Source organism: Sarcophilus harrisii, chromosome 6, assembly GCF_902635505.1.
Source record: "Sarcophilus harrisii chromosome 6, mSarHar1.11, whole genome shotgun sequence".
Lineage (NCBI taxonomy): Eukaryota > Metazoa > Chordata > Mammalia > Dasyuromorphia > Dasyuridae > Sarcophilus > Sarcophilus harrisii.
Genome location: NC_045431.1, coordinates 169712991 through 169729792, shown reverse-complemented (window position 1 = coordinate 169729792; position 16802 = coordinate 169712991). Strand labels below are relative to the sequence as shown.

At 38.8% G+C, this 16802-nt stretch overlaps 2 protein-coding genes across 2 annotated transcripts in view; one reads left to right on the top strand and one right to left on the bottom strand.

Moving 5' to 3' along the window:
* The window catches only part of FGF2 (fibroblast growth factor 2), a 67524-nt gene extending 61961 nt beyond the window's left edge, over positions 1–5563 (top strand). Inside the window, exon 4 of the mRNA XM_031943538.1 lies at positions 5217–5563. Coding sequence (XP_031799398.1) covers positions 5217–5402 — 186 coding nt within the window. The 3' untranslated portion in view covers positions 5403–5563. The remainder of the gene's footprint in view (positions 1–5216) is intronic.
* A 104-nt stretch (positions 5564–5667) lies between these two features.
* Positions 5668–16802, bottom strand: part of NUDT6 (nudix hydrolase 6) — a 44420-nt gene continuing 33285 nt past the window's right edge. The window contains 2 exon segments of the mRNA XM_031941364.1: positions 5668–6196; positions 11747–11801. Of these exon segments, the coding sequence (XP_031797224.1) occupies positions 5799–6196; positions 11747–11801 (453 nt within the window). The 3' untranslated portion in view covers positions 5668–5798.

Sequence of the window (16802 nt, the reverse complement as noted above, 5' to 3'; positions counted from 1 at the left end):
CCCTTCAGAGGGAAAAATTCCCTTTAGTTCCCCCTTCATCTGTCTGTTCTTGACCCTGATCTCCACTATGCATCTTTACCCACTGTGACCTCAAAGATTCTCTAAAAGGTTATTGGAAAACAACCAGTGAAGTGTATAATGATAAAAGTGCCCAAGGTGTGTGGCCTTTTGAATGGATTTCCCCCCCTTTCCAAGGAAGTGAATCATCTTTAAACTGTTAATGCTTTCGGCATGACCAGGAAGAGAGAAAGGCTTGGAAACTCAGGATGTGACAAAACATGGAGGGTGAATCATGATGGTGTGCATCCCAGCCCTCTTTTGGCCGCTGTATAGTAGTGGGGAGACGGAAGGAGACACCACCACATAATCTTCTCCCCCAGAATGACTTAGCCATGCCATGCATTATTCATTATGCTTTGAAAACAACTGTCTTTTCTGAGTCTGGATTTCACTTAATGGTTCTGATTCTTTTGGGCTCAAGTCATTCTGTGTCCTGTCACTGAACTGTCACCTGGTGAGTTTCCATTGATCATGACAACAGGGACTGAAGTCTCACTGTCTCGAGTGGGGGTTAGTCATGGATGGGACTGGTCACCTTTAGGGTGTAGGATAGGAAATGAATGAATGAATGGACATTAAACTATTACTATGTGCCAAGTGCTGGAGATATAAATAGAAAAGCATAATAATGAACCCAAATCTCTATAACTTTGTGGTAGTGAAAGACAGGGATATGGTGGCTGCTGCTCTCCCGGATAGTATACTTTTGAGACCAAGAAGCAATTAGGAAGAATTATAGGTGGTAATACAGGCAGCTAGGTAGCCCAGTAAATAGAGTGCTGGTTTCAGAGTCAAGAGGACTCATTTCCCTGAGTTCAAATCCAGCCTCAGATACTTCCTAACTGTGTGATTCTGAGGAAGACTCAACTTCTCTGGGTTATAGGGATAATCTCTGTTTCTTTCCAGCCCTAAGTCTACATTTCTGTGCCATTACAAATAGGTTGCTGTACTAGCCCTGAAGTCAAGAGGACCCGAGTTCAAATCTGGCCTCAGACACTTAACATTTCCTAGTTGTGTGACCCAGGCAAGTCACTTTTAACCCCAATTGCCTCAGGGAAAAAATGGGTTGCTATCTGTGTTGGTAGAGGGAATTTCCACACTGAACACATAGTCCTTAACATTGATGCACCAGTCAGCCAAACATCCTGCTCAGGTGTCATCACTGGATTTCAAAATAGGGAACTGATAAATTTTAAATGTCTTTTTGCCCATTCCCCCTCTTGTTTGCCTATTTCTGATGCAACAGCAGACATGTGGAAAGTCACTGAGCAATTCCCCCATGCTGGAATGCTCTCTCCTTCCCTGATGCCTTCCCTGGCTTCCTTAAACTCCCAAATAAATTCCACTTTCTATAGGGAACCTTTCCCAAACTTAATTCTACACCCTTTCTTCTATTGATATTGATATTCTCTCTCTCTTGCTCTTTCTTTCCATGTCTCTTTCTCTGTCACTCTCTATTTCTCTCTTTCCCTATCTCCCTTGTTTTCTCCCTCCCTCTTTTCTTCCCTCCTCCTCCTCCTCCTCTTTCTTCTTCTTCTTCTTCTTCTTCTTCTTCTTCTTCTTCTTCTTCTTCTCCTTCTTCTTCTTCTTCTCCTTCTTCTTCTTCTTCTTCTCCTTCTTCTTCTCCTTCTTCTTCTTCTTTCCTGCTCTCTTTCCCTTTCTCTGTCTTTCTTTCTCTCTTTGTGTCTCTCTCTGTCTCTGTTTCTCTCTTTCCCTGTCTCCCTTGTTCCCTCCCTCCCTGCTCCTCTTCCTCCTCCTCTCTCTCCTTCTTTCTGTTTCTCTTTCTCTCCTTCCTTTCCTTCTCTCTCTCTCTCTCTCTCTCTCTCTCTCTCTCTCTCTCTCTCTTTCTCCCCCCTCCTTTTCTCCATCTCTCCTTCTCCCCCTCCCGCCTTTCTTTCTCTCTCATTCTTAGCTTGGAATCAGGAAGCCTCATCTTCCTGAGTTCAAATCTGGCTTCAGACACGCATTAGCTGTATGATCCTGGGCAAATCACTTTACCCTGTTTCCCTCAGTTTTCTCATCTGTAAAATGATCTGGAGAAGAAGATGGTAAACCATTCTAGATTCCACTGGGCTCATGGAAGAGTCAAACATGACTGGACAACAACAAATACTATGTTTGTACACAATTGTTTACATATTTTCTCCTTGCTTATAAGTTCCAGGGAGTAGGAACGTGTTTTTGCCTTTCTTTGTATTCTCAGAACTCAGCACAGTGCTTGGTACATTGTACATTGTGCCTAATATATGCTGGTTGACTGAATGACAGCTATATAACTACAAGCTCAATTTTGGGGAAGCACAATTTATCTGTATGATGGTCACATCCCTGCTCTGTATGTGTGTGTGTGTGTGTGTGTGTGTGTGTGTGTGTGTGTAAATTGGAAATTTTAATAGGCTTACCTCCTTTGAAGAAGGAAGCTCCCAAATGTTGCTAGAGTCCATTCTGCCCCCTCCAGCTTCTCTCTTTCAGGGGTCATCTTAACTCCCTTGCCAAGTTTATCCCACACTCTTACAATACTGTAGTCCCTGGCTGGCTTCCACACCACAGCAGGCAGCAATCTGGCTTCTCTCAAACTCATCTGTGTTGAGCTGTTTAATCTTCAGATGAAAAAACCCTCATTCCCCAGAAAACCAAGGGAAGTGGTAGGGGTGGTTGTGGGTGAGAAACACTTTTGAGTAAGGCATACATGTAGTTATGGGCCTGGGGTTGCCCACAGCAGCAGTAGCAGCACCAGCAGCAGCTTTAAGGAAGAACTCAAAAGTTCTTGTTGGTAGACTAGGACTCTCACAAAAAAACCCTGGAAAACCCAACCAGCTTTGAGATGATGGCATCCTGCTAGAGATTTGATTCTTCTCACTTGTCCCTTCTCCCTCTGCATCTCCCTTCAGGTGCTTGTGATTAGTAAATTTGGTATTGTATAGATGGGCTCCCTGATAAAGCTTGCTTTTCAGAAGGAAGGATGCATTAGGCACATTAAGCAGTGTGGTACAGTGGAGAGTACTGATTAAGGAGTCACAGGACCTGGATCCTCCATCACTGATCTCCCTTGGTGGCCATTAAAGTTCCTCCCAGACCTACAACTATGATTTCATGATCCCTTTTTTATCAGAATAATGCTTGTTTTTTTTTTTAATATACCAAGTAGATGGCGTGTGTGTGTGTGTGTGTGTGTGTGTGTATATATATATATATATATATATATATATATGTACATGTGAAGATTTTAAAGCTAGCCTTGACTTTCCCTGGTATCTTTATATCATTGTGAACCAGGAGTAGAAAACTTTAAGACAAAGGGACTGACTCTTCATGGCTTGAAAACATTTCTTCAGGGACTCCCTCAACCTTTTCACAGAAAATTTGCAGAAATGTTAAAGCCATGATGATATTTAGCTTTTAAGATCTTTATCTGGCATCTCAAGTTGGGGGATTCTTGGATGCACGCCTTCTCTTCCTCCATTGTGGAGTTAGCTCCAGGCCATGGGCATAAATGCTATGATTTAGGCTTTCTCAAGTATGTTCACCCAAAGATTGGTTTTTCTATTCTTGATATGAGGAAGTTGTTAGTATTTTCTTTTCATTTTAAATCAAGTTACTTTTCTGATACCACCACTTCTCTTGCATCTGTCCTTTCCACTCTATACACATTACTGTCTTGCTAATCCTCATGTGCTCTAGGTTTTACCTCTAGGAGAAAACATAATATCCTCAGCCTGGTCTTTAAACCCTCAAGAATTCTGCCGTACTACAGAGCTTATCATATAAGCGTGTGGCCCCTGCTGTCTGCAAGGGGCTCCTTACTGAGTACAATCGCCTGCCTTGGAGAGGTGGGATCCTTTGGTCTAGAACTGTAGAACAGGGTCTGTGTAGAAAGGAAGTTCCTTTGGGGCCTGAGCCAGTGGAACAGGAAGTCAGATAATCTGGGTTCTCATGCTGACTCCATTGCTGACCAGCTTGGATGACCCTAGGCAAGTCACTCTTTTTGTCTCAGTTTCCCCATATGTGGAATGATGTGGTTGAACTAGAAATCTTCAAAGTCCCTTCTGATTCTACATACTTAGCTGTAGGAGGAAGGAGGGACCCAATACGTTTCCCATTAGCAGTACAATCCATACAGATTTAGATTTATCATTTTAATATAAAATTTGCTTTATGGTGAATAATAATAAATCACAATAATAATAGCTAGAGTTTTTACAATATTTTAAGTTTTGCAAAAGGCATATGTGTTATCTCATTTGATTTCATCTTCCCAACAGCCCTTTGAGGTAGGTGCTATTTTATTAAAATCCATTTTACACAAAAGAAAATACTTTCCCAGGGTCACACAACTAAGAAGTGTCCACAGTCACATTTGAACTCAGATCTTCCACAATTTAACCCATTATCTTAACTACTAAGCCATTTAGCTTCCTAGAAATTACTTAATTGTTGCTATTTTGCATGGGTGGAAGGAGGGAAGCATTCACACTGGGAATTCCCATCCCTATGAAATCTCAGTTCTGAATCTTCTTTGTCCCTCCAAAGACCACATTTGGCAGGACCGAAAAGAATCTTATTTTTCTATAGCTCAGTGGCTTCATCTCCTGAGTGAACCAGAAAGCAGTTCATTTCTGCCTCCCATGTTCCCCATTGTCTATGGCTGAATGATGGGAAATTCTTTTATTAGGAGCACACAATATACTATGAAGTCACAAGATGGATTTTCTCCTCAGGAGAAACATCTGCTGTCTCCTTTAAAGAATACCAGGCTTGTTGGTCAGGGTCTTAGTTAGAAACAAACAATGTTGACCCCCTGTAGGCATTTAGAATTAGGGATCTAATTCTGTCAATGCTGTGAAAACTCAACACAAGAAGATTAAGAGATGGGATGGCTGCAGCTGGATAAAAAAGGCTGGCTTTGCATTCAGCAGGCATCTGGGCTTGACTATGACTCCAGTATTTATTAGTTGTGTGACTATATATAGATCTTATCTTTGTAGACATCAGTTTTTTCATCTAGGAAATAGAGATAAGAATGCTTTCCTCCCATATCTCCCATAATATGTAATGTAAAATGTAAAATGTAAAATTGTGGAATGTAAACTTCCACAATATCCAGAAATGTGAATTATTATTAACAACAATAATAATCATTATCTTTTTCCCCCCAGAAATGTGTGACTGAAGAGTGTTTCTTCTTTGAACGTCTAGAGTCCAACAATTACAACACTTATCGCTCAAGGAAATACTCCAATTGGTATGTGGCATTGAAACGCACAGGCCAGTATAAGCTTGGATCCAAGACTGGACCAGGGCAGAAAGCCATCCTTTTCCTTCCCATGTCTGCTAAGAGCTGATTGCCATGGGAGTTTCTGTTTCTTCTTCCATCCAAAAGGAGGCAGAAGATGGAAAAAAAGAAGATAGAAATATGGGCATGCTGGCCCATTTGGGATGACTGGCTAAATTGTAATCTTTACTTTATCCTGGGGTCAATTAAATTATTGTGTCACCTAAATGACTGATGTGTCCACTGTGACACGTGGTGAGCCTTACTGGGAAGGAAGTACCCCTCTTTTCTTTATTCTGGCTGCCTCTGTAAAAGAAACTTTTAAAGATGTGCACATTTTAAAACACATTTATCCTGAAAGAATTAATGTAGAAAGACAGGTCTAGCAATCACACCCAAAATCTATTATTCATTCATCTGACCCCATAACCTTTTTTTAAATTATTAAAGAATGTAAATGTGAATTTTAATCCATTCTAGCTATATTTTCATAGAGCTCTGGCAACTCCTTGTGATAGAGTTTATAGAACAGCCCTCTGTGGACAGAAGGGAGCTCTCTCATAGAAAGGTCGATCTTCTCAAACCCTTCTCTGTGTCCATAGAGGAGCAAATTAGCCACCCTGCGGGTGATTGGAGTTGTGTCGTCTGCTTCTGCAAGGTCTGTGAGATTCATCCACTCACACTTCAGACACTCGTGTGGACAGAAGTTAATGTGGAAGGAAAGTGGCTTCAGACGGCAGATGATGTACATATCAGACTTCCCAAATGCATTTGGGGCCCCATGTTGCTGCCGGATACTCAGGAGGGCTTTGAATTCTGACTTGATGCCAGTCTCTTCCCAAACTTCCCGAACAGCTGTGTCTCCTGGGGAGAGGAAGAAAATGTACAACAGCTCACATGGTGGGGACACATCCTTAAGGAACATTTCTGACTGAGGGACCATGATCTGTAACTGCCACCCAAAGACCATATTCTCATTGCCAACAAGGGAAGTCTTCACACATCCTTGGCAAAAAAGGAAGCCCTTGGGGCAAGACCTACAAATAACTTTTTTCTTTTTAAAACTTTAATATTTCATTTTTCCCCAATTCCATGTAAAAACAATTTTCAACATTCATTTTTAAAATTGAGTTCCAAATTTTCTCATTAAGAAGGTGAGCAATTTGATATAGATTATACATGTATTATCATACAAAATGTATTTCCATATTAGTCATGTTGTAAAAGAAAACATAGACCAAAATAAAAATCCAAGAAAAGTAAAGTAAAAAAAATATGCTTCAATCTATATTAAGATTCCATCAGTTCTTTCTCTGGGGATGGACAGAATTTTTCGTGACAAGTCCTTCAGATGTCTTGGATCTACAAATGACTTTCACGGGAAAGGATTTCATAAGAAAAGATGGATTGTATAACTGGGATTCTTTTCCGAAGTGGCTGATCCAGTGAATCACCGGAGGAGTCAACCTCTGCATGTCTGGAACAACTGAGTGGGGTCCTGGCTACTTATTTTAATACATGAGGATTAAATGTATCAAACACCCACCCAAGCTTGGATCTATCTTACATACTGAAGAAAACAAAGAACCAATTTTTCCAGGTTTTTTGAACACATTCATATCCTCATGGGATTTTAAAGCTGGAGAGGAATTAAGAAGCATGTTCTCACTTCACTATTTGACAGATAAGGAAACTGAGAACCACAGGGAGGAAGGAACTTTTCCAAGGTTATGTATGTGAGCCAGGGCGAGAAGTAAAGTCTTCTGGCTTCTAGCTCAGTGCTGTTTCTCCCTACCACAAAATGCTGCTGTTAGACTATTGAAGAACTATTCTCCCCGACAGTCTGTTCTAACACATGGTGGATGTCTCCATACTTGTTGGACAGGGAAGCCAATGTTTTTTCTGTCTTTGATTAATGGCAGCTCCTGTTTCCTTGTGTCTCATGCCCACCTCTTGCCCCAGGCGCAAGATCCCAAGGAACCCAAATGGACTTGACTAAGACTCAAAAGTCCCCATTACTATTTAACTTGTTGTTCAAATTTCTTTTTAGATAACAGTGTAAGTAATGAGCACTTTTCAAGTACAACATTTTTTTCCTAACATGCTTTCTGGAGGAGTAACTGAAAGTAAATATGGTGGACTTCATTTTAGAATAATAGATTTAGAGCTAGAAAGAATCCCACAGCTGGTCTAGTCCAATACTGGATAATCAGAGATGAAGAAAAATTGAAGCTCCGTGAAGCCAGTAATTTGCCCAGAGTCACACAGGTATACACCGTCAGAACCAGAAGGTGATTATTTCACTCCTGAGTTTAAATTTCTCTTTGCCCTGAACATCCAACCTAGTAGTTATCTTTTATATGCAAATATTGCTGGGCTAGGTTTGCCCACTTCTCTTGACTGTGACTACTCAAGGATCTTGGAAACCGCTTCCCAACATTAATCAATCCTGTTATAGGAACCTAAGAGCTAGTGTTAGGAAGGGCTTTGGAGTTTTGCTTCTCTTGGGCCTCATTTTACTTATGAGGAAAAAGGGGATCAGAGAAGGGAAATGAATGCAACATCTACTTTGTGGCAGAACCCCTCATCACCACCCCCTTTACTTGATTCTCACTGGCTAAAGGCATCTGGTTTCCTTTAAAATACTTTTTCAACTGCTTCCACTGTTGCTGGCTGTCAAGCAATAAGGTTATTGGAAGGCAGGCATGGAAGGGAGTGGAAGAAAATGTCTCACTTCCCAACATCTCCCCGTGGGCTCTTCCTGGAAACTGTCTTTCCAGCTCCCTGGCTTCCTTATTATTGGTCTCTTGTTTCAGCAATGCTGGCAGGGGGAAAATTTAAGGGAGTTAAGAGGATGTGGAATTTAGTTCCCATTTATTAAATGTACCTGTAGGTTCCTCTTCATTAACTGCTATAATTGAGAGTTAACCATAGGCCAGACATAATTAGATATTACATTCATAAAACTAAGGAAAAAACCCAGAATGTAATTTGGAAAACTTAGTTCATTTTTTAATGAGCAAAATGGCTGAATTTTCTTTCCTCATCATTCAAGGCTGTGACATTCAGTTTGATCTGGCTTGCTGTGGAGTTTTTATTACTTAAACTACACGAGATTTTTTTAAGCAAAACTCTCTTAAAAGTATTTTAAAGGTATAGAATCCAGTGTCTTAATTGGTCTTTACTACTCCTTCACAGAGAGATTGGCATTGAGTGTATAGCCTTGGTATTATATAACCTGGAAGGTGAGAACTCCAGGCCCTTGACTGTCTAAACAATCAACATTCCAGATGATCAAAAGTCAGTTCTTTAACCAAAATGATAGTATTTAGTCTATAAAATCCACTGGGAAAATGAGGAAAATCAAGTGTTTGGGTGTCTATGTGTGCAAGGTAGTGACTAAAGTGTGGAACTCATCTGGGATAACGAAAGAACGGAATGACCTCCATTGGGAAGAAACTTCTCCCATAATTAATGTCACTACAAATTTCAGTTTTGCTTCAAAGTACATTCTTTGATTTTCCTGTTCTGCTATTGTTTGTATCACTTTAATGTACTGTAAGTTAATCAGAAAGAACATGTTGTGAGTCTGAAGAGCAAATGGAAACCTGTCTTCTACCATTATTATTATATGATTGTTCTTTTGTGTATGTAAGGTGAGATTATCTAACTATGTAATGCCCTCTACAGGACAATGCTAAAATGATGATGACTGCTGTTTGTGTTTTGTGATTATATTTAACAATGATGGGAAAAGGGATTGGTAGAATATTTGTTTGTCTGGGGTGAGGGCAGGGAAGGAGTCCCTTTGTTTTATGTGTACTGACATTCTTGTCCCATCTGTCCTGGATGTTGCCTCATAATTCCAGAGGCCTCCGAGACAACAAAAGCCTTAAGGTTACTTTTTTTTGGCACTTCTTATCCTTAGCTCACTAGAATTCCATTTGATTTCCAGATTATTACTATATTTCAGAACAATATATAGATATAGGGGTTTGACTTGTAATTTTATGGACACAGAGAACTCCCTCTACCAGTCAATGAAGGTTTTTCTAATTTTATCTTAAACTATTGTTGCCTGGAGTCTTGGGAAGGAAGTGACTTGTCCATGGTTTTACGACATTAGTTTCAGTGATTTCAATCTGCAAAATCATGTTTCCTTTTTTTAATGTTCTGACTTTTCATCTGGCAGCCTAATGGAATGAGGTGTCTTCTTGCAATAAAATTTCCAGGTCCCCCAGTTTCTTATTTTAAATGCAGAAACTTTTTTTTAAAAAACTGAAATGTTTCTAAAACATATTTTTCTGATGTCTGTTTTCCTAAAAGAATTCTAAGTTTGTTACCTTGTCTTCCTATTTTGAATGGCTCAGAGTCATCTTCTTTCCCATCAGTGCTGGTCTTAGGAGTTAAGTAGGGCTGTGTTGCCTGACTTTACGACCCAAGGATGGACTCTCATTTAGAAAGTCAAGTGCGTTGGCCTTATGAGAATTTTTTATTTCTGAGACAGGTTTTTTCCCCTTTACTCTAGACTAGGAGTTCTTAACCCAAGGTTTATGGACCCCCTGGAGGATCTGTAAATATATTTCAAGAGTCTGATAATTCGAATCCTATGTATTTTATTGTATGCAGTATTCAGAGAAAGAAACCAAAGGCTTCACCAGACCATCTAACTGGTCCATGGCACAAATAAGCTTATAAGCTCCTATTCTAAAACTTTAAACTCAGATGCCTAATTTCTGGAGGGCTGTTCTCTGGCATAATAATCTATCTATGGCCAGTTCTTAATTATCTGGGCTAATAGGAGGACTCAGAAGTGATGAAACTGCATAAATCACTCTTGCTTTTGTACTTCTCTTTGGATAATAGTGAATCATATTCTAGGCATTCACAGTATTCCAGATGAAATAATAAATAAGGCTGTTCTATATCGATAGGGGAAGCTTGAAAGCTATTCATACTTCATTTCGATTCAAAGAATCACAAAAATGAAAGAAACTTTTTGATCTCATTTGCAGATAAAGAAACTGAGGGATAAAGGGACTTTCCCGCAGTCACACAGGTGACCTGCCACAGACAGGCAGAAAGTAGAGGGTGCATTGGAGGCCTTCTACCTAAAATTATACACCAGATTCACCCTGAATAACCCAAAGGGGTCTCAAGCAGAGGTGACCTTTTAATGGGTCTTGTTCATATGTTTCTTAGGGCTGACTTAAGGCCAACTAAATATGTTGGTGGCAAAAATCATCCTCTCTAAGCCTGTTGCAGGGCTGGTATCCCTGTTATATTAATAAAGAGTTTTAAGAACCTGAAAACCAAAATTGCCTTGTAAACCCTCCTGCTTATGAGCTGGATGAGTCAATCTGGGTGACATGTTGTTTTTGGAGCAGTAATGAAGAAGGAAGCAGTTTTCAAATGAAATCAATTTTAGGAACTTTTAAAATTGAGGCTGGAATTTTTAGACTTGAGAGAAATAATAACCAATGGATCCCTACAATTTTTAACCAATGTATTCTAATTAGGATCTTAGCTCCAGGTCTGACCTAGAAAGTGGCCCTGGTCTTGGAGACTGGACATTTCTATGCAGCTATCTTTCATAAGGATTCCATGTCCACTGCTCTGCATGTTATTGGAATGAGGGATGCTTTGCATGAAGCCTGGCACACAATGGGAGCTGGGCAATTACTGGATCAGTTGGACTAATTTGCCCATCTTTGATTTCTGAGGGGAGAGTTGTGTTTTATCACAGATAGTCTACATGTCAAATCTTTCTAATGGCTTTATCTCTATTTCCTGACTACCTCTCAAGCTCTTTAGGATTCTTTTAGAGTCTGCTTTTGGGTGGGGAGATCTGAACCATAATAAGTGAAAAAATATTAATAAATAAATATATTCCAAATGGACTGTGGATTAGGCAAAATGATTTAAGTGTAATATTCTAGGATCTTAAAAACAGAGCAATAAGGAATATTAGGGATCATTGAATCTAAGTCTCTCATTTTGCAGATGAGGAAATTGAGGTACTTGGAAAAGTTAAATGATTTGCCCTGAGTCATAATAGCTAGTTAGTATCTGAAATTTGAATCCAGCTTCTTCTTACTACAAGTCTAAGGTCTAATTCACAAAACTACGGCCTTAACTCTAAGGACAGGGACTATTTTTGGTTTTTGCTGTTATATACCCAGAGAATTGGGCACAGAACTTGGCACATTGTAGGATCTTAATAGTGGTTACTGGATTCCACAGAATTTGCTTTTCCTTTTACCTCTAATCCAGAGCTAACTTCTCCATCATCTTACCCAGTTTGCAACAAAGTGAAATTTCCAAATCATTTTTACTAGCTAAGCAAACCGGATGGTTTCTGCTTGGACTTCCTTACCTCATTCTAGGCCATTAAAAACAGAACAAGACACATACCAATATCTTCTCCAGGTTCTGACAAACCTCCTGGAAACTTCCATGCATTTTTCATCTGAATTTTTAAACCAGAAAACAAAACAGAAAAATTAATATACTATACTCTTCATGAAAGTAATGGACCAAAAAATACATAAAATTCAAATCCATGATCCATTGGTTAAGATACCTGGGGGTGCTTGGTCCTTTGAAATTTTCAACTTTTTGACTTTTTTTTGGTTCTTCATTAAATAGAAATAGATATTTTTGAGATGGGGGTCTTTGTATCTTAATTAGCCTAAATTGCAGCAGTCAATTCTACTGTACCACCTTTGCTTGGTCTGGTTTGCCCTTCCTCAGACAGCCCAGAGACCCTGGACTTAGTATAGGATCCAATCTGCTTTCCCCCTTCTGTAGCTCAGAATTTCTAAGTTTAAGCAATCCACCAGCTTCATTCACCCCAATAGCAGGGATCCTAGGCTATTTTTGTTAATGTGATAAAAATTCTGGTATGACTGAAATCATGGAAAGAAACATCTACTGAATGTTTGCAGTGATAATTATGTATATATATTAAGATTGCTGCTAGTTGACTAGTTAAAGAAACAAGGAAATCTTGAGGCTGCTATAACTAAGTAGTTTATATAATGTTAGATGTAATAATCATCAATGTATGCGACTTTTAAATGCCCCCTTAAATACTCTTATCATATATTCACTAAAAATATGATAATATGATGATTACTGTCCTATACCTTAAGTAACTTTATGTACAAGCATATTTGCTTCTTGTGGGTGGCACAAATAAAACATTTATTATTTTATGTTTGTCATATTGTCTGTCATTTCTTCCTTGCTTTTTTGGGGGGGAGGGGGAGTAAATGGGAGTGGGGAAAGGGACAAAGTGAAGGGAGGCAGAGTGACGAAGATCATATCGGAAGAGAGTAAAGAATAATGACCAGGGTATGTGGCACTTACTAGAAGAAATAAACAGAAATGAGGAACTCTGTATTCTGGCCTGTCAGGCCCTACTTGGGGTTTTATGTTTAGTCCTGGGTACCGAATTTTAAGAGGGATATGGTTCTGAAGGACTTATGATAAAAAAAACAAACAAACCACTATCCCCTTACAGAGAAAGAACTGATGGAGTTTGAATGCAAATTGAAGTGTAATTTTAAAAACTTTTTTTGGGGTCATTGCTAATATGGAAATATGTTTTACACAACTTCATATATATAATCTACATCAAATTGCTTGCCTTTTCAGGGAGGTGGTGAAGAGATGGAGGGAAGGAGAGAATTATGAACTCAAAATTTTTAGTAGTATTTTATTTTTCCACATATAAAGATAGCTTCTAACATTAATTTTATAAAAATTAATGTTTTATAAAAACTTTAGTGTTCCAAATTCCATTCCTTACCTCCCCCTCCTCAAGATGACAAGCAATCTGATATAGGTTCAATATATGCAATCCTTTAAAACATGTTTCCATATTTGTCATGTTGTGCAAGAAAAATTTGCTTAAAAGGGGGAAAAATACAAGCAAACAAACAAACAACAACTACAAGATGAAAATGCTGTGCTATGATTTACATTCAGTCTTCATGGTTCTCTCTGGATATGGATGGTATTTTCCATCCCAAATCTACTGGAATTGCCTTGAATCACCTAATTGTTGAGAATAGCCAAGTTCATCACAGTTGAAAAATCACACAGTCTTGTTACTGGGTACAATGTTCTCCTGTTTCTACACCAATTCATGTAAGTCTTTCCAGGTTTTTATGAAATTAGCCTGCTCATCATTTCTTATAACACAATAATATTATATTAACGTCATATACCATAATTTATTCAGTCATTCCCCAATTGATGGGCATCCACTCAATTTCCCATTCCTTGCCACTATAAAAAAAAAGCTTCTACAAACATTTTTACACATGTGGGTCCTTTTCACTTTTTTATTATCTCTTTGGGATACAGACCCAGTAGTGAGACTGCTGAATCAAAGAGTATGCACAAAGGGGATAACCCCTAGGGTATAGAGGAACTCAAAATTAAAAAAAAAAAATGAATGTTAACTTTTTTTTTTACATTTAATTGATAAAAAACATGGCAAAAATCTATGACAGTAAAAAATAACAGTTAAAAAAAGGACATGGATGAGCTGGACAGTACCCAGAGACGGCAGCCAGGTAATATGAAGGGTCTTGCATCTTTAACATAAGCGGATCTAGTAACAGAACTAGCAATGGAGAAGAAAAGTCTTGAGGGAGAGGGAGATGGCTGGCTTCAAGCCTTTGAAGAACTATCTTGGGAAGAGGGGTTAGCTCTACAGCAGAAGCAATGAGTGACCAGAGAAGCAAGTCTAGAGTCTGTGTGGAATGGTAATGGGTTCATACAAACTGGCCCGTCATTGCTCCTAAATTAGGCGATACCTAAAAGTTTCACATGATCTGGGTTTCTAACCCTAACTTGGTCCTTGGTTTCACTAGTGCTTGTGTATCCTTTGAGGTCAAGTAAAACCTTTTTTTTTTCTGTACTAATCTGTATCTCTGTGGTTTCTTTTTTTATATGTTCTGAACCAGAAAGCTTGGCTCATTGACCTGAGGCATTCTATCTGAAGACCTGGCTCTGAATTCCAAATCTGCCACTTACTAACTATATATCTTAAAACAGGGCACTTTATAACTGTGCCTAATCTATATAATGAGGGAATTGCATATCATAGGATCCTACTATTTTTGTTTGAGGCTTTGGGGAAGGGATGATGAGAAGGAGATCTGGAACCAATTTTTTTTTTCCTTCCATCCTTTCATGCTTCCATGAATCACTATTGGAGGAAAGTAAAGGATAACAGAGTATATTCTCTTAATGACTGTTGTGGACCAGTACACTTGTATAATCCTCATTAATAAGCCAAACTTATGGACTTTTAACTAATGTGTTCTATAGCTAACTTATTCATTTGAAGAGTTCTGAAAGAATGTGCAATTTTTTCCAACTATGTTGGGTTGGTGAGGTCATGACATCACTCCTACACATGTGAGGTTTGAAGGAAGCTGGGGAAATCATGAAACCATGTTGAATGGGTCTATTACACAATTATGCTTCATAATCTCAGTTAGGCCCTCAATGCAGCAAAGAATCCTTTTGGATTTCCTATCCAACTCATTAAAGTTGGTTTTCAAATGTTGTCATTCCTTCTCAAACCTCCCAATCCCCTTCCCTCTACCTTCTCGGATTGCCTCATATTTCACTCAAAAAAATTTACTGGGAGATCCCTCATCTCCATTTCTTTATCTCACGTCACTCATATGTCTTTTACTACTATTTCCTCCACCTTTTCTCCTCACTTGAAGAAGTAAATCTTCTCCTTATCAAGGCAAACCCCTTTATATGCACAAATGATCCAGTTCCAACTAATTTTCTCAGATTGCTCCCTCTATTATCCCCATTCTCCCACTTGTCTTCAGTTTCTTCCTATGTCTTGTCCTTCCTCAAAAATCCTTCCTTGATCCATCTCCCCCATAGCTATCACTGCATATCTCTCCTGCCTTTTGTGGCTAACCATCTTGAGAAGCTGGCCATCACAATTGGTGCATCCACTTCCTTTCTACCTCATTCTTCTCTTGGCAGCCTGGCTTCCAATTTCATCATTCCACTTAAACTGCACTTTCCAAAGTTACAAATGACATCTTAATTGCCATTTCTAACAAATCTTCTCTCAATCCTCAGCCTTCCTGCATTCTGACACTGTTGATCATCCTTCTCTCCTGAATAATCTTTTCTCTTTAGTTCCTTGGGCACTACACTATCTGGGTCTCCTCCTATCTCTCTGACCACTCCTTTTTGCTCACTTTTGCGATCTTTTCATTTTTGGTCCCACCTGGTAATTGTGGGTGTCTCCCAAGGCTCTCACCCGGACCCTCTTCTCCCTCTTTCCTATTTTGTTTGGTCTCTTCAGCTCTTGTGGATACAATTATCATTTCTATGGAGATAATTCTCAGCCTCTTTATCTAACACTACAGGCTCTCCTGATCTTCAGTCTCACACCTCTATCTAGACATTCTGAATTGGAAAAGTAATTTGGAATTATACACAAAGAGCATGTCCTTGGACCCAGCGAAGCCAACACCAGCCCCACAAAGAAAAGAGATCAAAGAAAGAGGAAGGGATCTTTTGTGCACAAAAATATCTGTAGCATTCTTTTATGATAACAAAACCCCCAAATCTGGAAACTAAAGGATTCCCATCAACTGAGGAAAGACCTAATAATGTGGTATATGATGGTATATACCACTGTGCTTTAAGAAATAAAGAAATGATTTCAAAGAGGCATAGGAAGACTTGTATGAAGTGATACAATGAAGTGAGCAGATTCAGAACAATTCATGCTATAACATCAGGATTATAACAGAGAGCAATTCTGAGGATTTGATAAACTGATGAATCAATTCTAAACAGAACCAGGAGCACAATTTATATAATAACAATAATACTCTAAAACACACAATTCTGAAAGCTATAAGAACTATAAGTAATACAATGATTTCAGAGGACCAATAATGAAATATGCCATTTGTGACGGTGGGTGATAGATTCAGAGGGCAGAATGAGACGTATATTTTTATATATAACCATTGAGGGAATGTATTTTGCTTGACTAGGCATATGTATTACAATCCATTCTCTTTTTGGATGGAGTTTCTCTTAATTAAAATAAATAGGTGGAGGCACTTGGGAGGCAGGGGAAAGTTACAGATATAAAAATGCTTTTTCAGATAAGATTATTCTATTATTAATTTTACTTAACTGCTTTAATTTGTTTTGAGATCTCTCATGAAGTGGAAGTAATCTATAAATGTTTATAATATAAAAAGAAAACATCAATAAAACTTTAAACAATTAAAATAAGCATGTGTAAAATTAAACTTATTCTATTTCTTCCTAAACTCTCCTTCCTGCTTAATTCCCTATTACTGTGGAGGATAGCTCCACCTTCCCAATCACCCAGGCTCACAATCTAGGTTTCAACCTTACCTTATTCTCTGCTTCCTTTCTCACCCAATATCTAATC